The sequence below is a fragment of the Oryzias latipes genome, chromosome 4, assembly GCF_002234675.1.
Source record: "Oryzias latipes chromosome 4, ASM223467v1".
In the NCBI taxonomy this organism is placed as follows: domain Eukaryota; kingdom Metazoa; phylum Chordata; class Actinopteri; order Beloniformes; family Adrianichthyidae; genus Oryzias; species Oryzias latipes.
Window position 1 is genome coordinate 13,416,805 of NC_019862.2, and position 19,436 is coordinate 13,436,240.

The following is a 19,436-nucleotide window of genomic DNA, read 5'->3' on the forward strand; positions in this document are numbered from 1 at the left end:
CATTAAACATAAAACATAAGAAAATGCACTGCTCCATTTTACTCTTGCACTTTACTCTGATATATTCTTTGCAATGATATGCAAAAAAAATGAAAGTATGTGTGGCAAAGGGCTTTAGTGTCTAGCACCACCTGGATGTTTTTGATGCAATTCTGTGTTTAAAAAGATAGATCTGCTCTTTTGCACAAAACTAGAACTCTGAGAGGCTGTTTGTGGAGCAAATCTAAATATTAAAAGTATTATAAATAAATGCATGAGTTTTTTGGTATCAATAAAAACTAAACCCACTATAACAATTTTTGTTTTGGGGGGAGTGGGCATCTCAAAGAAGGACCAACAGAAAATGATAGAGAACCATTGTCATAAGTTATGTTTCAACACAAATGTCTGTGTAAAACTTTAACATCATGTATCTTTCTTATCAGTCATGGCTGAAAAATATATTTTATACTACAATCCCTCTCTGGTTTTTTAATAGAATTTAAGCCAACATATTATTGGGTCAGATTATGTATTATTAATCTTTTTAGAAATCCTCTGTAAACAAAAATATTACTGTCTGACTGCTTAGTTGAACTGCAGAATGTAATACTTCCTAGACTACACTCTAAAACATGACTTCCACATGGCAGGGTATGGTATTGGATCTGGATCATTTGTCCTGCATCATTTATCTACAAGACCAAACTGAACAAAGATCAAACTAGTACTGAATCAGATCATGTGGGTTTTGTTTTTGGGTCAAAGCTGATTTCTAGGAAGTCCTTCGTATAGGAAACAACAGCTGAACGGAGATGTCATCCAGAAACTGTGAAACTACTGTAAGTAGATACCCAGAAATAAGATCCTAGTACAGTCCAAACAACCGATTGTTGGTAATTTAAAAAAAACTTGGAAAGCGCCTCTCAGGGCTGTTTTCGCCGTGTTATCCAAGGCTACATGACGGCTGTGATATTACAAAATCAGCAATTTCGAATGGAGTTTTGAGAGGAACATAAACTGAGCAGCCCCTGCAGAAGCGCCTCTGTGATTTAAAGCTTCATTACGCGCTCACTAACAAATAGAAATAAAAATACCCACTGAACCCGACACATCAAAGATGTTGAACCATCTTGCATCAGTTTTGATGAACCATCTTGCAACAGGAAAACTGAGTTTCAGCTAAAAACATTATTAATGATCTGGTCATGTAAATATCAACTATTCGATCGGATTCCACATTTCATCCTGTCCACTAGCAAGTTTTGATCTAACATGAAGCAGAAGATCATCTCTCTCCATTGTTGATTAAACTGAGACATTCACACACAAAAGACTCAAATGTTTTGAAGAGATTTTAATGCATTTTCCTATAATAACATTCATGCAGGGATTACAAAACCTATTAAGAGCCCTGCTTTTTTCTGATTTTCAGCACAAATGGGCCCCTTTACACATTGTTTTTTAGAAATCTAAAAGGATTTATTTAGGATCGTGTAAACAGAAGTGACTGTAGCTATTCTACTTCAAATAGGACATGGGTAGAGCAATTTCTCAGGATTCAAATGTTTACAAATATGGTAAGGTAAGCTTTTTTTATCATAATGGATGGCAGGAAATTGTTTTTTCTAAACTGGCACTGAGGAGTTTAAGCCAGCAGATGGCAGTGTGAGCTGGTTAGCGATTTAGCATATCTTACATATTTTACCTGTGGTTAAAAGAATTTTTTTCAAAAAGTTCTGTGTTTTGAGTTTTTTTTCTCCATTTTCATTCATCTTCTTCCGTTTATTCCCTTTCGGGGTCCCGGGGCAGCTCACTGCTCCCACCAGGGGATGGGTCAAATGCGGAGAACAAATTTTGCACGCCTAGGTGTGTGACAGAAAGTAGTGTTTTTGTTTTTTTTGATAAGTGGCTGTTGATCTTTAGTTCTTCAGGTCGCTCATCTTCAATCCCTTTGATGCTGCAGAAATAAACAGGAAGGAAGGAAAAATAAACTGCAAGATCAATACTTGGTGCAATCAGACAAACTACAAGTATAGTCTGCAACCTTGCTGTTTCTTAGAGCAAAAATAAGAATGATTGGAATGATCATCTGAAGTGGGATGCCATACTGTCTGTTGGGTTAAAAGCTGATTAACAGTGAACCAATGATGGAGGAAACAGTCCATAGCAGCACCTTTTATGAATTCCCCAACACTTTAGACAGGTTTCTTGACCTGCCATCCTTTTCACTTAAAAGCTTCACCCATCAGAGCTGCTATTTCCTGGTAATGCAGACACTCAGAAATGTCTCTGTTTCTTGTCCATTTGCTACGCACTGGTGGCAAAATGCTAAGGATGGAAGGGTTGAGATACTTTACAGCACACAGCTGAGGGAGGAAGTAAGAGCAGTTAGAGGGCATTTCTCACCCTGATTCTGCTGCAATAGAATGTGACAGATGGTTGTGGTTCAGCTGAACCTTTTCTCTGCTGAACAGATCCAAGCACTTTGTAAAACCAGTTTAAGCAGAACAAGAGTGATTGAATGCATAACGGCTGTGAATCAACTCAGATCAGGTATGAAAGAAGATCTGCAATTTGGTATCAGACCAGATCGAACAGTGACAACACTCAGAAGGTTAAACGCATTCATGTTTGTCTTACCTTAACCATTTGATTCAGGTTAAAACAATAAAAGTCAAACTTTGTAAGGTTTCACATCAGCAAAGCAGTTGGAGAAGCACTGTGAAGGAAATGCACCAGCAGTAGCGTGGAAATGCAGCGCATGGTGGACTGCAGCAAAGAGAGGTTTATGTACACATTCAACTCAATGAGACTCCAGAAACCCTTCCTGGCATAGCGCTCCATAAATGTTCCAGAGGTAAGGCCCCTCACTTTCACAAACCTGATTTGTCTTCATCTTGTTATCGTCCTCCATGCACAGGTTAAAACACTCTGCAGGCTGCATGCTCAGGTCTGTCCCTCACATGATAAGCAAGAACCTGATTCAATTCCAGCTGACTTTACATGTTTATAAACACATTCAGGACTGTATATAATAATGTCTTTATCAGATCTCACAAAAATCTAGTTCACAATTTCATGAAATTATCCTGGAAGGTGGCACCTGTTTTTTAATATTTTTTTTGCAATGATTCTAAGATTCAGGGGAGGATCTGAAGATTTCTGAGAGTAAATTGATTTTTTTCTTCTACAAAAATGTTTAGTTTAGGCTCTTTCAGAAACTGGATGGATGGAACATCTAAAGCAGCTAAAAAGTTCCAATAAATCTTACTAATTAACAAGTAATTAATTTATTTTAAAGTTGTCTCATTGGCTGTTTTTCCGGGTCAAAAACTTTTGAAACCTCAGCACTGAGATTATGTTTTTTAAGGAAAACTCTTTTTTGAGCTTTTGAACTGCTACAAGTGCTAATCAGATTTAGAGTCATACTGAGTTTTATTGTCATTGGGACAACAGGGGGCTTCAATGATGTCAGCCTCAACCTCCAATCCAACAGAGAGCCGTCGCTGATCCACTCATTTTCTGGCACTGACGCATGAGTCATGATAGCTCAAAATTATAGTAAAGTACAAATGAACTGCATACACATCTACACACAAGACATCCTAAAAGTTTTATCAAGGATTTAAGGCTACATACCCCTTGTGCTATCCTATGACCCCACCCTTACATTGACGTGTTCTCCCTACCATGACAAAGGTGGATAAAGGTGGAAAGATTTCATGTAATCCATGGACACCAGTGAAGATCACAAATCATTGAAGAAAAGGGGTTCAGCGCACTATCTAGGGGGTCTAGATGACCCAACTCCCAATGTTAAAGTGCCTAGGATGGCACAAGGGTTAAAAGAGATGAGTTACAATTAAGATCTGAATCAGATAGATTCTTATTTGTCTTTTGCTGCCCCCTTGTGGTGATGTAGAATGCAGGCTCGGTTTACTGGCAGGCTTTGGTGAAAGGGAACTGTAAAATACATGGGCAAGGGAAAAAATGTATCTTCAACTTTTGAAATTAAATGTTTTATTTGTGATATTACTAATGGTTACTAGATTTACTATGCTGGCTGCATGACATGCTGTTTAAAGAAAAAAAAAAACTAATGATGTTTGGTTTTTAACCAGACATTTTCACGTTATTAGTCTCATTATACAAGAAGTCTTGTAAGGATTTCAGATACAACTTTTAAATCTAAAATTTGCCACTTTAAAAAAAAGAAGAGACTTTCTTCATTGCACTAAAATCTACAGTAGGGCAGAGTCAGAGATACAATATTTTATTTATTTATTTGGTAAAGTTTGAGTCTGCACTGTCTGACCTCGCATTACACAAGCTTGGATAAAATGTCCGCTTCTGGAGAAATGCATGACTGTCTTGATTTTTCCACCAAAGAGAGAGAGAGAAAGAAAAACAATCTGCCTCCAGAATATTTGAAGTCATTCCTAGAACTCCTTACTTGTATTTATTTGTTGTTGGATTTTGTTTGTTTCAATTTGCTAAATTTTTCTTCAGTTTTGTCAAATAAGTGACTAAACTAGAGTGCTATTTGTCTGATTTCACCTAAAATAATTCATATTGAAAGAAAAAAGTAATTGCATTTGGTTTGAAAACAAAGTTTTTTATATAGTTTTGATACGATTTTTTGATTTACAAAGACACTAAAATTGTACTTTTTTTATTGCATCAAATTTTAAAATAATAATAAAGTATAGAATATTTTTACCTATGTGTAATGATTCCAAATTAGATCCCTGTATTTATTTACTCTTATCTCGGAAAAATAGGTTTTTCTTGTGTTTGGTGTCAAGTAGAGAGTTGTGAAAACTCAGAGATGCCAGCAGCCCTCCATCGCTGCCGTCGCCGTCGACCATCGATTACTTTGGTCTGCTTGGAGTGGAAACTCCACTTCCGGTTTCAAAGTCCAGCTGAGAGACGATGCTTTTATTTTTACAGACAACTGCAGCGACTGTTACTGAACTAAATACTATTTGTTGAGAAAAAGTAGATCATCGCAGACATGCAGCAGTCTGTGGAGTCTTTAGTCCGACTGCTGGAGTCCTACAGAGGCAGAGATAAAATCGTGAGTTCTATGTTCACTTAAAAAAACACAAACAATAAAACAAGACTGATTTATTCTTTAAAATATTATTTAGTGTGCAGTAATGATACAATATGAGGCTTTTTAAAACTAACTTTAGTTTCCTGTATGATTATTTTGAAAGTGGCTTTACATTAATTTAAAATCACAGACAATAAAGCAAATCTTTTATAATAGGCTTGATTGAAATATTTTGCAAACTTTTGTGTCTCAAACTTCCAAAATCAATAAAACATGGAAGTGTATTTTTAAATGCAGTGCAGCAAAATATGCCTAAACTCAGATAAAGTGGAGAATACATTAAAATATTATCTGATAATGTAGCAAACATAATTTACTCACTTTAAAACAGAAAATGAAATTCTAAGTTTTTAAGTGCAGCTGTTTTAAATGTTTTCTCTTTTTTTTAGATTATCAAAACATTGTTTTAAAAAGTATTTAAGCAATATGTAGGGATGGAGTTGTAAAGTACACTTTACAGTGTAAAACAGATCAATTCAACTATGTACCGTATAATAAAATGCAAGATTCAAATGCACAACTCACTAGTTAAAGTGAATGTTTTTGCTGAAAAGATGATTTTCTCTTCTTAAAATTAATGGGGGGAAAATCGTGCTTTTTTTCACTTTTTGTCATCTAGATCAAAGTCCAGCTATTTTATTGGGTGATTGTCTTCTTCTGTGTGCAGATCAGGACAGTCTGTTATGGTTCTCAGCTGGTTGGAGGAGTTCTCACCCGTAAAGCAGAAACAGATGTCTCCTCGCAGCGTTTAGGGAAGAGTCTCCTGCTGTTTTCTGCTCAGCTCAGCCACTGCCGAACAGTACTGAGGCTGTTTGATGACCTGTCCATGCTGGCCTACTCCCACAGCTACGGACTCGGAGCTTCGGTGATCCACCTCACCTGTTTAGTTATTCTTAGAGACATCTTACAAATTAGGTTTACTAAGATGAGTAAAAATGTCAGATAAAGAATATTTAATACACAGCAAAGGGCTCTAATACATTAAGAAACCAGGAGTTCAATTATTTTTTAGTATTACAGCTCTTTATGATGCTCATTTATCTCAGGATGAAGACAAAGGAATTCGCTGGATATCAGTGCTGACGAATGTGGCTGACCAGCTCTACTACCCCTGTGAGCACATCGCCTGGGCAGCTGATGCAGAAATCATTAAAGTCAAGTCTGATAAGTGGTGGCTGTTCTGCACAGTGCTGTGGGGGACGTCACTGCTGCTTGGGATCATCAGGTGACATTATATTGATCATCTTTAACAATTTATTACATAAGTAGAGATGGTAGTAAATAGTCTAAAGGACATAGGATTTTTCTGAATTCAAAGAGCTTTGACATACAGTGGCGCTTGTCACAACTTTTGCAAGTTGTTCCAGGTAAAAGCATGAGAGATCTGCAATGTTTATCACTTCAACTGTGAGAGACAGAAAGTGTAAAAAAATAAATGAATACAGGAAATCATTTGAACTCCTTAACCCCTAAATGACTAGAAATAGTGCAGGAGTATCTAATGTGGGGGACTTTAATGCAATTCGGACACCATGCTCACTACGCTCACTAAACAGCAAATATGATGCCATCCATTTGCCAAAGTATAAATATAATGTAAACATTTTATGAAGACTATTTATGAATCCTGTTGATAAAAACTTGGATTATAATTTAAGAATAATAATTTTAAATAAAGTTCTACAAATCACAAATCCTTCAAACACAATGCATTGTCGCCAATGTTCACCAATCTAGTGAGCAATGCATTTTAGTTTTTTTGCAGAGAATTCTGGGAAATTTCCAAGATTTCCTGGATCTTGGAATTGCAGATTGAGACACCCCGACAAAATGGTGAATGTCGGATGTAGTGCACTGAGTCGTGGGAATTTAGACACAATCAATGTTTGATTTTTAAATAATTTATTGTGGCGCAGAAAATAAGTATTTGGTCTGTTTTAAAAGGAATGCTCACCTCAATACTTTGTAATGTAACTCTGGCTGTTAATGACAGAGGTCAAAGGTTTCTTGTTGGGGTTCACCAGGTTTGCACACAATATAGCTCGATCCCCGCTCCCCCCAGTCAACTGTCGTTGTGTCCTTGAGCAAGACGCCTTAACCTCCCTGCCTGCAGTGTGGCCCCACTGGTGTGTGAAAGTTCATCGTCCCGGTGGTGGTCAGAGGGGCGTGAACTGGCAGCCACGCCTCTATTATCACCAAGTATGAATGAGGAGTGAAGGAAAAATGGACACATTGTGAGCACTTTGAGCATCTGGAAAAGCGCAGAAAAATCCAATCCATTACTATTATTATTATTACTTATATGATATGTTCTTATTTTTAAGTTCTTTGTGATCCATTTTAAATGTACAAAAAGTTCTCTATATACTTATATGTCCTTATCCTCCCTTTACCTGACAGTGACTGGGATAGGCTCCAGCAACTCTGTGGTTTAGAAAGTAGATGGATGGAAGTACTCTATAAATATTACTTTGATTTACTGATTACAGTACTCTGTGGCCTCAGATAAGATTCTTTTGAAAGCAGTCTCAGGCATGTGAGTCCATGAAAAATGTTTGAAATGTGCAATTATATCTAAATGTTTATATCTGATGAATAAGAATGAAAAGCAAATGCTTTATTGCCTGTGTTCTTTTTCTCTGATACTTCCATATTTTTAAAAACTGACTTTTCATCCATCACCATAACTGTCAGTAAAAGTTTCATGTTTCTTTGCTTTTTTTTTAGATCACTTAGAGTCCTACTGCTGCTGAAGAGAAAGTTGAAGAGACAAGAGAGGGATGAAGAAGGCAGCAGGTGTTGCATCCCAACTTCTTCTTTTTGTTTATATGTTTAAACTGGGTTGCAGCAGTTAAATCATAAATGTTTATATGGTTTAACAAAAAGCTAAGGGTGCAGAAAAAACAGAGGAAATTAAGGTTAAACTTTGTCTAAATTCTCCCATCTACAAAATAAACATCAAAGCTCAATTGCTTCCTGTTCTGCAATCACTTTATCTAAAAGCTCTGAGTGTGTGGGAGTCCTCTTTTAAATATTTAATTGTTTTCCTTTAAATAATAAGTTGAAGCTCTTTGTGTGTTTTTCCAGCAGACAAACTGGTCTCCACAGACAGATCAGAGGGGAGTTGCTCTCCGTCCTCAGCAGCGCGGCTGACCTTAGTAACGCCATTCACTGGATGCCACCCGGCTTACTGTGGGCAGGACGGTTCCCAAGCTGGCTAGTGGGGCTGCTGGGTACCACCTCCTCTGTGATTGGTTTGATCCAAATGAGCAGCAGCGACAGTTAGCAGAGCTGTCCCCATAGTGTGGAGAAGTCATGTATTTTTGGACAGATGGTGTATTCAAACAAGTCAATATGGATGTTTGATTTGATTTGAAAAGGTTGTCTATATAGACTCGATTAACAATCTGTAAAGATTAAAACACTAAAGTGAAAGTCATTAAATGTTCTGATAATGAATGAATAGAATGTGTCATTTCCCCATAAATTGGAAAGCCTCTTTAATATTTCATTTGTATAATTATGCTTCGTTTTAGTCAGCCAAAATGTAGGCTTTAATAAAGAATGATGAAGGATTTGAATAAGCCTAATGCTTAACATAAATGTAAGGATCTTTTTCTTTTGACAACTTATAATAGGTTGTTTTTGTTTTTACATTTAATAGTGTTATTACTTTGATCACACTATGGCTGTGCAAGTCAATAATAAACTTGAATATCACTGTAGCTTTTGAAAAAACAGAAATGGTGTATAGTTATTTATGTGTTCTTAAATACTGTCTTGAGGTGCTTATTCATGTTGAGTAATTTAACTGATTACATGTTTTAACCCTTCTGCTATCTTAGATGACCCCACCCTTACTTTGACGTGTTCTCCCTACCATGACAAAGGTGGATAAAGGTGGAAAGATTTCATGTAATCCATGGACACCAGTGAAGATCACAATTCATTGAAGAAAAAAGGTTCAGAGCACTGTCTAGTGGGTCTAGATGACCCAACTCCCAACGTTAAAGTGCCTAGGATAGCACAAGGGTTACAGCTCTTTTAACACATTTTGAAAATGAAAAAGCATTTCTGGAATTGACTTTTATGTTTAATTATGCTACAGAATCGCTTCCATCCTCAAGTGCCTAAGTGGTCAAAATGTTGTAAATAAACAAATATTCAAACACGTGTTTGTTCATCTGTCTGTGCCCACGTGGAATACACACAAACACGAGCGCGCAGGTAAAGAAAGAAAAGGAATCGAACTTTCGACGGTCGATTAAGGAGGCTTCTTGTGTTCAACACGCTGGCATAGACGTGTTGACGTAGACGTAGACGTGTTGCTTTCAAGTACCAACGAATGGGTTGTAAATAACTTGGTGTTCAGAACCGGAATGATTAAACATTGAAGATCCACCAGTTAATTCTTAAATATTGTGTTTGATAATTTTAGAGATATAGTTTATAGTTAATTGTACGTTAATACAAAGAACAAAGGTAGGAAACAAGACAAGCTCATCGGAAATCCCAGGGCTTCATGAATGCAACATAAGTGAAAACCCAATAAATGAATTCCCAGTTTTCTTTCAGCAATAACAGCAAGTAAATGCTATTTTTTTTATATACACGACGGATACTATTATATGAAAAGATTACATAAATGCACTTTTGTAAATATCGTGACATTTAAAGCTCCAAATTAGGAGTACAACAAGTTTACATTCCGAACCACAACTTAAAGGTTTTGGAATCCAAGAGACTGATACAAAGAACCCAGATATACGGCAAAAAATATTCGGTAAGATTACTTTATTTACCTAGTTAAACACCTTTTTAGGTAAAATTATTCCGTGTGTTTTCTTACATTATTGTTTAACTTATTGCTGTTAAAGCTAGCTAATTAGCTTGAAGCTATTTTAGCTAGACTCGGCTGTTGTTCGGACCCGGTGTTCCCGTTTCGGCTTCGCTTCTGTTCGCTGTGCTGGAAAACCTGTCATTTAAATGATAGCACTCGAAAAGGCATTATGTGGCTGGAAATGTGATATTTTCCAATTGTACTTTAAATAAAGTTTAGTCTAAACAATGAATGCATCAAAACTAACGGCTGCTAAGACCCGATTTGGTAAAGTACTTGTGTGATTTGTTGATGTGGAAAACCCCGTTTTTTCTTATCTATTTATTTATTTATTTATTTATTTGTGTATTTATTTATTTATTTAACCATTTTTATGAGTTTTTGACGATCTTGATAAGGAAAGCACTACATTGTTGTTCATTGCACGTTTTTCATTGTTGAATGAAACACTCAAACTGTGCTTGTTTCTGGTTTTACAGATCATTCCAGATGATTCTGCTGCACAAAGAGGTTTCAATGCCACTTTGCCTTTAAAACCCCTCTTTTAAAAAGAAAAATGGACTCCAGGCACCATCCTGTTAATCAATACACCACTTGTGCTGAAGGCTTGGAGGCGGATTCCATCCCTGCTCATGGAATCTCAGAGAGGGAAGAAAGCGCGACTGCATCCCGTCCACCAGAAGCAGAGGATCTTGACTGTTACAGCATGATGGAACCTCCTCCTCTAGACTGGAGGTCAGACTCTTCTAGTGAAGCTGGTTCTCCAGAAGATCTGGTTGACTCCACGTTGCCTCAGTCTGCCTGCAGCTTGGGGATTGAAGATTTGGGAGAGTCGGGATGTCAACCTATGGATGCAGGGCGAAAAATGACTTCCTTTGACCCCAAAACAGATTTTTTTCTTGGAAATACAGCCGGCTCAGTACAGAATATAGAAGTAAAGTTAGAAAAGGAATTGCAGGAGGAGGTTGCGGCTGAAGTTGTTGAGGACCAAGAAGAGATGACATCAAGAGATGCTGAAAAGAAGGTGGACAATGATAAGACACATGTTCTTAGCAGAAGGCCAGATGATGAAGACCACAATCATATTCATACTCTGCTGAGCCATCTCCAATTGAGGGAGAAAGATTCCCACACTTCCCATCAAAGCTCCTTTCAGCCTGAGCCTGGAGCTCGCACTTCCTTCAGAAGAAGAGAAGACGGTGCTGAAAGTAAAGGCCTTCTCTTCTCTGAAAGCCACCACACAGACTTGCTTGGCCTCTTGCAGTGCACAGAGATTAATGCAGAATCCCGCTCAGTTTATCGGTCGCACAGAGGGGAGGTGGATGCTGTGGTTTCAGTTTCCTACAGCCAGGAGGATGCTCAGAGGTTCTGGGGGCTTCACGGCAGCAGCCAACATCCTCAGCATCGGGATGACTCCATCAGCCCTCTGTCTGACTACAATTACCCTGAGCCAGTATGGAAGAAAATGGGAGAGGAGCCCCCAGAGGACGAGGTGGAAGCAGAAAGTAAACAGGTTTGTGACACAGACGTTAACAAATCCAGTTTTATTTCTAAAACACTTTTCAACGTGATCAAAGTGCCTTACTGATTTAAAACATTTTTCAAACTTAAAAATTCAAAAGCAAAACTAAAACCTTCACATTTCAAATAAATACATAAAAACAATAAATAATTTATAGACTAAGTTCTCTTCAGAATATATTTTTTGTTTGACCAATGCAATAACATTTTATAAAAGATTTTGTTGAGCTACAAAAGTGCTTCTGGCAAGCTTTTAGCCTTAAAGAATTCCCTTTATAATTTAGTTATTAATCAAGAACACTGAGTTCTGTATGTGGGAACTTATTAAAAAAATAAAACAAAAGATAAAACAAAGATTTTTTTAGCCCTACTGTCTTTACTTGTATGACATTTTCTAAGGCATTTGCAAACATACCAAATATTGATCTAATTAGAAATGTTTACGTTGCTTTTGATTAAATGTCATTTTCTTTTATGTTGTTGTAGAGTTCAGATGATCGTCCCTCGTATAAGGATGGTGAGTCTCTAAGAATTCTTCAGTAGGGGGGAAAAGAAAAGGGTTCAATGGCAGATTATGTTTTGAAAGTTGTTCCAAATCTCTCTCCTTGTTAGTTCCTGGTCCTTGTGACCCTGAGGACCTCCTGGATGGAGTTATATTTGGTGCCAAGTATCTGGGCTCTACTCAAATCAAATCCGATAGAAACCCCTCAACAAACGCTCGCATGGCCCAGGCTCATGAGGCAGTGGACAGAATTAAGGTGAAAACTGGTGGACACACTTTGATTCTGTCATAATTGAATTGAGTCACACATTCTGGAGGATCACTTGTCTGTGCATCTTGATATATTCTCTCTGATAAAGTAAAACTAAAGTTACATTTCTTCTACCATGGCAAGACATGAGAAAATTGATGTTTTTCCCCTAGAATAAAATAACTCCTTTTTTATGTATTAATCATTAATTTAAAAAAAAAAGTTGTATTCAGTTTAGTGTCAGGGCATCAGAAATGACTGCAGGATGCTTCTTCTAGGCTCCAGAAGGAGAGTCTCAGCCAATGACCGAAGTGGATCTGTTCATCTCCACACAAAGAATCAAAGTGCTAACTGCTGACACTCAGGTGCTGTATCGTCATTTGATCACTTGCATTTCATTAGATTTTGCTGTCGGGATTGAAATAATTTTGGACAGTTCACAAAGCATTTGTTTTTGTTTCATTCATACCCAAAAGCAACAATGAGAGCAAAATAACTGAGACTGAAATAAATCCCCAAAAATGCTTGAGGAAAAAACAGGTCAAATAATAATAGTTAAATATAAAAACATGCATTTTTCCCATGTAATATCCATCTGTTTACAAGCTCCAATCAAGAATTACGTGAAAATACACTTGTGAGAAGTGTGCCAGATAAATATACCATTCTTTTTTACTTTGTATTATAATAGATGTAAATGTCTGTTTACACCAGGTTTTGGCTAAACTACCTTATTTTAAATGGTAGTTGACAGTTTTTAGATTGTTTTTGCTCTTGAAATTAAGCATCAGCTCTTCTGTTCTTTTAATCACTGATCAGCAGATGATGGACATGAGTATTGACTTGATGTCATTCATTTTCATTGCAATCTTGCTGCATGATTTTATACAGTTTGTAGTTCTTTCAAATATTGTTGTTGTTGTCCTTCTCAGTCAGTGAAAGCCACAACAGTCAGTTTAATGAATGTTTCCCAAAAGATTAAATGACAAAATAAACACACACATGGCATTATCTTTACATTCTATTTTTTAAAATGTTTATGGAAGTTATATGTAGGAGTTGGAATTGTTACCTGGCAGACAGATTTGTGGGCAGCAAGAACTTATCTTTACAAAATAGTTGTGAAAAGGTTTTTGTTATTTTTCTTGGCATTTGAAGTTTTCTTCATGTAGGTAAAAAATACCAATGTAAACAATTGTGTTTTCACCCCGTTTCCTTTCAGGAAGCCATGATGGACCATGCTCTGCAGATGATCTCCTACATCGCTGACATCGGCAAAATTGTGGTCCTGATGGCACGAAGGAAGCAAAAAGGACATGAGGGTGACTCCGCCTCCACAGGCTCACAGAAGAAATGCACTATGATCTGTCACGTCTTCTCCTCAGAGGATGTACGTCAGTCAGATGGAAGATTTTTGATCATGTTTGTTTTCTGAAGTTTAAGGTGTTCTTGTTTTCTTTCTATGGCTGCTTTGACTTGTGCTTCAACCCCAGGTGGCGCTTATTTGCAAGTCAGCATTTAATCATGGGGGGTATTCCAGGAAGCATGTTAAAACTACCCTGAGTTTAAGCCTGAACTCTGGCTGAAATCCGCCTGAACTTGCTTACTTGGGGTATGTCGGTTCCAAAAGACCGGATATGAGTTGGCGTAATTACGCTCAACTTGGTAACCCCGGCTTAATGCACGTGCTCGTTAAGTACATAAAGACATTCTCAATAGATCGACGATTTCCGGAGTCACCATGGAAACGCGTGGTGAAAGAAAGAGAGCCCTATTACTTCAGTGAGAAGGAGTCGGAGATTAATGACGGCGTATGAAGATTATACGTCCATCAAAAAAGTAATACGGCTGCATCATCAAAAGAAAGAGTTTCTGCTTGTAGTAGAAGAACAGACAAAGTAAACGCACGAGTTTCTGATCTTATATCCATTTTCCTTGTGACGCATATATATATATAACTTATCCAATTTTGCCAGCTTACCGTAAATGAATTACTTCTATTGGTAACAAGTAATTGAGTTAAATGTATTCAACCTAATTTCTTACGTCTATAAAACTCAATAATTGTTTATACAACTCAAATTTACATATTTATTTAACTAAATGTCATATTACTCCAATTCAATTAATCTTTTTTCCATCTTAATGTATTACAATTCTTGAACTCTCATATATCTAAGTTTGAGCCGGCAGATATTCTCATTTTTATAACGATGAAAAGAAAGAAATAATATGCAAGAAGTGCATTCATTCATTTAGGACTTTTCCGACATTGTCGTTGCACTGTTAGACTGTAGGGGTGCTATATAAACTCATCATCCTCTCTCTCCCTCTCACTCATGGTGCAAAGGCTTAAGCAAACTAGGACAAAAAAACACGGCAAAACAACTAAACACATTTGGTCAAAAAGCCACACTTAAACCAAAATCCAGACAGGCAAAGGGAATGGTCTCCCACAATCCCTTGCGGTGCTGATCTAACAGCAGCACCAAAGTTACACCTACTTAATTGAATTATTTGAATAAAAGTAAAATATGTGACTGAAAACTACATGTTATTTTTAAACTGACTTAAAAAAAAGATTTTTAATGATCTTAACTGAAGCAAATAATTAAGTTAGATCAACATTGTAAAAAGTGGTCTGCTCCAGACCAGGTTATGTTCAGAGCATGAGTTGCCATGGCAACTTGACATACCCTGAAACATACCTCCATTTTTGGAACCGAAAGCTGAAGTTCTCAACTTCCTTAGCCTCAAACTTACCGTGGGAGCTAGCATAACCTGCTTTCTGGAATACCCCCCTGGACTCCTTAATTTAGCATCAACCTGAACAGAAAAAAACAATGAAGAATACATTTTTTTATACAATTGAAAATAAATTAAGGTATGAAGGGATTAAGATCTCTGTATATTAGTCTTGAATGTAGCATAAATTATGAACTATGATTTACAGGATTAGATGTTTTTGGCTTGCCTAAATTTAATCTCATTTGTGTTTTTGGTTTTTGCTTTTCTCTGGGCAACATCTTTAAATATAGCCTACCCTGGTTTCCTTCCTTAAAGACTCAGGAGGATCCTCTGAATACAAAAAAGGGTCTGGCTGTTATCCCACTTTCCCCACAGTTGGTAGCTCTCAGTAGTAAAGAGAGGAGTGTCTATTATCTTCTAATTATCTGAAGGGCATTGAAGGCCTTACAGCTACTGCATGTCCTGACCAGTTCAGTTCTATGGTTAAGTTTCTTTGAATGGATGGCTTTCCTTCTCCGGGTGGCAATTTCTTTTTCTTTTTTTTTATTGTCGCTTCAGTTTCTTCACAACCTTATCCTTCAGTTTTTGTAAAGATTTTTCTGGAAAAAATAGTTGTGATAAATCTGCTTTTGAACAAGCCTTGCTCAGCAGAACTGAATGTGGAGTCCGCTGAGCATCCTCCTCCTCTGTTTAGGCACAGATCATCGCTCAAGCTATTGGACAGGCCTTTGGAGTGGCTTACCAGCAGTTCCTCCAGGCCAGTGGCATCAAAGCCAGCGATCTGAGGCCGGGCGAGTACAGCGACTACCTGGAAACTCAGGAGCTGTACAATGGAGACCTGGCCCACTTCTCTGACTCCCAAAACCTTCGAGATGTAAGCGGAAAGACTGGTCGCACCTCTGTCACAACATGTATTCCTACCGTAATTATTTTTGCAGAAAATATTTGTAGGTCTTTAAACACAGAAATTTATTTTACAGAATTTAAATACAATTTCCTTATACATTTAATGACGTTTATGTAGAAACAATCAAAAAAGCTCTAATCTGTAAACAAGTTCTTTAAAGAATGAGCGGTTTAGGTTCCCCTTTAGCTTCTTCCTTTTATTAACATTTCTTATTGCTATAGTTTTTTATAGTCATGGCCCAGTCATGCATACATTTTCTTTCCTCCGTTTAAATGTTGCAACAATGTTCAACTACCATGTATTTCCCTTTTTATTTATTTTTTTCTCTGCTAGGTCATAGTCTTTACCACAGTCTGACATTCTGAGGGAGCTAAAAGACACAGTCTGATAACTCTAACTCAGGAATTTGTTAGCGAGTAGGGTTTTTTGGTGTTGGCGATCATTGGGTTTAAAAAATAAAGAAACAAAAAAGCACTCAAATTGTTTGAGGAAACTGACTCCAAATAAAACACTCGTTTACTCAAGATTCTCTGTGTCTGGTTATCAGGTGGTCATCACTAAGGCTCCTGGAGAGATCTTAGGACTGGCGGTGGTGGAGTCGGGCTGGGGCTCCATCTTGCCCACCGTCGTCGTGGCCAACCTCCTTCATGGTGGCCCTGCGGAGCGCTGCGGCGAGCTCAGCATCGGCGACCGGATCATGTCCGTTAACGGGACAAGCTTAGTTGGTCTGCCCATCACCACCTGCCAGAACATTATCCGGGTAAGATAAGAAAACCCCAAAACCTTGATGGGACGATGGTGCCTTAAGTAAAAGTTCATGCTCCACATGAGTTTATAGGTATAGTTGCTCTTCTGAAATGCTCTAGGTGGCACTGTGGTTCTAGGTTGTGGTTATGAGTTTGACTTTTTTGTATGGAGGACATTAATGTAGGGTTGGTTAGCCCTCTGGAGCAGATGTAGAGGAATTCAAGGAGCTGCTGTTACAACAAAATGTCAGGATCTAAAGGAAATGTGCATCAGGAAATCTTCCTGACCTGTTGTGTTTGTTTGTCTTTAGCATCTAGAGGCATCATTTAGTCACTGTGTTAATCTTCACAGAAAAGAAAATTCCTTTACATCGGTCAACTAATCATAAGGTCAGTTTTTTTTGTACTAAGTATCAAGACAGCTAGTCTTTTTTTTTTTTTTAAAAAGACTTAAAAAAAGACTTGCTGTCTTGATACTTAAAACCAAAAAAAAAGCTGACCTTGTGATTAGTTGACCGATATAAAGGAATATAGTCAAACATTGAAGAAATGTGTATTGAACATTTTATAACAGGTTGAGCAAAAAAAAAAAGGAGCATTTTTTCAGTTATTTTTCTTATTCTCTCTGGAGTTTGGTTGTTTAAATTTAGACTGTTTTTTTCTGGCCAACCCTATTTCCATTTGAGACGTCAGGAAAAACATTACGATCAGTCCTGAGCTGCTCTCAGCTGATTTGAACCCAAAGCAGCAACATATTATGGAACTTAAAGGCTATGATGATAAAATAATTTTGATATACTGTGTAGCACCAAACCACACTCCAATCATGCAAACTGTCCTGGGACAATCTGGCTAAAGATGGCAATGCTGTCATTTCTGGAGATTGTAGCCCACAATCAACAGCAAGGAAGAGTTCCCAAGTTTGTCAAATTTACTCACTGTCTTTAACGAGGATAATATGTGATCATTGTGTTCTTACTCCTTTATCTGACCCCTTTTCTGACTCGAAATGTAAGATTAAACTACGGAAGTGGAACTGGACTTAAAACATCTGCTTCTGGTTTCTGGCTTGTTTCTATTTTTAATTTTCCCCCCTTTTTTTATTTGCTGCCTGGTTTATGATTATTATTTTATTCTGTGTTTTTAATGTGTAAAATCAAATGTATTACCTATATACTGGCGAAAATATTGAAATAGAAAAACAAAATTCGACAAAAAGGGGTTTATACAAATCTACACTTTAGTTTCTCGAAGCTATATAACCTCTTTTTGTGATAGTAAAACCTGTCCAACACAAAAAGCCTTCAGCTCTAATCTGTTTGCTCAGCTGTTGGACAGAACAAGTTAAAAAAAAAATGAAATAGAAAAACAAACAATGGTTTGTATATCTTTGAAATGGCATTAAAATAACTATTACATTTCTTTTTCTTTTCTTTTTTTTTTTACACAGGATTTGAAAAGCCAAAAGTATGTAAAGCTCAGCATTGTCCATTGCCCCCCAGTTACCATGGCGATCATAAGGAGACCAGACCCCAAGTTTCAGCTGGGCTTTAGTGTGGAAGACGGCATTGTATGTCTACGTTCTCAATTTGTTACTGTTGTTAAACTTGTCCCTTCAGTATTTCACGGCTACACAAACAGTATATTAGTTGCTTGTACTCTTTATCTTGGTTTTGTGGTGGAGGACGTCGTTTTCTTATTATTCATTTGCATGAATAATCTAAAACAGAATCCCGGTCTTTTATTTTGTAAAGTATTTTGTTTTCTTCAATTCACTGTAGATCTGCAGTCTAATGCGGGGGGGTATTGCAGAAAGAGGAGGAATCCGTGTCGGACACCGCATCATTGAAATTAACGGACAGAGCGTCGTTGCAACTCCACATGAGAAAATCATCCAGACCCTGACAAATGCTGTTGGGGAGGTGAGAAATGATGGCATTCTCATATCCACAAGAAATTTGCATTAAAGTTGTTTTTTAATTAAAACAAATGGTGTTTTTCTATCTCAATATTGTAAATGAACATATTCTCTCTTTGGACAGATTCACCTAAAGACGATGCCCGCCTCTACGTATCGACTTCTAACAGGGCAAGAGCAGCCAGTCTTTCTTTGAGCACAAAAACTTAAGGAATGGAGGAAAAAAATGTATTTTTAATAAATGTCATGACTTTTTTATAAACTGAGAGAATATGCAAATTAGGTGTTACATATAACCACCATGCGACAAGCAAGTCTAGTTCTTAACCTTTTCAGATGTGAAGTGGATTTTGTTATAAAAGAATTTTAATAAGTCAAGGATAGATCACAGCTCTTTATTTATCTATTTTTTAAATCTATAATTTGTTGTATATTAATATAAACTTTTTTTTTATATCATCAGTGTACATTGAGGCGAGTAGTGCCTGGCATTAGTGTAGGATAAAGATCTCTAGAAAAGGGCTGCTGTTCCTTTGTGCGGATGGGTTAGTGTGATGCATTTCCTGAACTTGTGTGCAAATCAAGAAATGCCTAAAGCAGGATTCAGAACCCACTTTGTGCCTGGTCATGCCTGTTGCAAAACTGATGTAAACAAATAAAGTTAACTGCCTTAATTAAAACAAAAACGTTTTGTTGATTGAAGTCATGTCGTTTATACTCATTAAAATAATAATCATAGTTTGTATGGATCGCTATTTAATAACATAAATATTAATAAGTATTTTATTTTTATGGAGTAGGATAGTTGTCATCAGAGAGAGTTAAGCATGCGAGTTATTTTTCTGTGATTGGCCAATGGGGCTTCCGTCAGTTACGAAAGTGTAGCGTTCCACCAATCACATTCTT

The 19,436-nt window shown here is 37.1% G+C and overlaps 2 protein-coding genes across 4 annotated transcripts; both read left to right on the forward strand.

The window, feature by feature from the left end:
- The first annotated feature begins 4,879 nt into the window (after nucleotides 1-4,879).
- On the forward strand, nucleotides 4,880-9,269 carry pex11g (peroxisomal biogenesis factor 11 gamma). Of its 2 annotated transcripts, none has more exons than XM_004067909.4 (5): nucleotides 4,880-5,059; nucleotides 5,766-5,963; nucleotides 6,145-6,323; nucleotides 7,826-7,894; nucleotides 8,186-9,269. In XM_004067909.4, the coding sequence occupies exons 1-5, from the start codon at nucleotides 4,997-4,999 to the stop codon at nucleotides 8,382-8,384; spliced, it is 708 nt and encodes a 235-aa protein (XP_004067957.1). In that variant the 5' UTR covers nucleotides 4,880-4,996; the 3' UTR covers nucleotides 8,385-9,269. The 2 variants fall into 2 exon arrangements, with proteins under 2 accessions (XP_004067957.1, XP_011472311.1); XM_011474009.3 differs by having other exon boundaries at nucleotides 8,189-9,269.
- A 193-nt stretch (nucleotides 9,270-9,462) lies between these two features.
- On the forward strand, nucleotides 9,463-19,225 carry LOC101162033 (amyloid-beta A4 precursor protein-binding family A member 3). 2 transcript variants are annotated; one of them, XM_023954240.1, is made up of 11 exons: nucleotides 9,463-9,881; nucleotides 10,416-11,451; nucleotides 11,946-11,976; nucleotides 12,072-12,217; nucleotides 12,490-12,576; nucleotides 13,434-13,601; nucleotides 15,654-15,833; nucleotides 16,414-16,626; nucleotides 18,063-18,182; nucleotides 18,394-18,534; nucleotides 18,655-19,225. In XM_023954240.1, exons 2-11 carry the CDS (start codon nucleotides 10,495-10,497, stop codon nucleotides 18,724-18,726), a joined length of 2,115 nt encoding a protein of 704 aa, XP_023810008.1. In that variant the 5' UTR covers nucleotides 9,463-9,881; nucleotides 10,416-10,494; the 3' UTR covers nucleotides 18,727-19,225. The 2 variants fall into 2 exon arrangements, with proteins under 2 accessions (XP_023810008.1, XP_011472314.1); XM_011474012.3 differs by having other exon boundaries at nucleotides 9,463-9,685; nucleotides 10,418-11,451.
- Nucleotides 19,226-19,436: the final 211 nt, after the last annotated feature.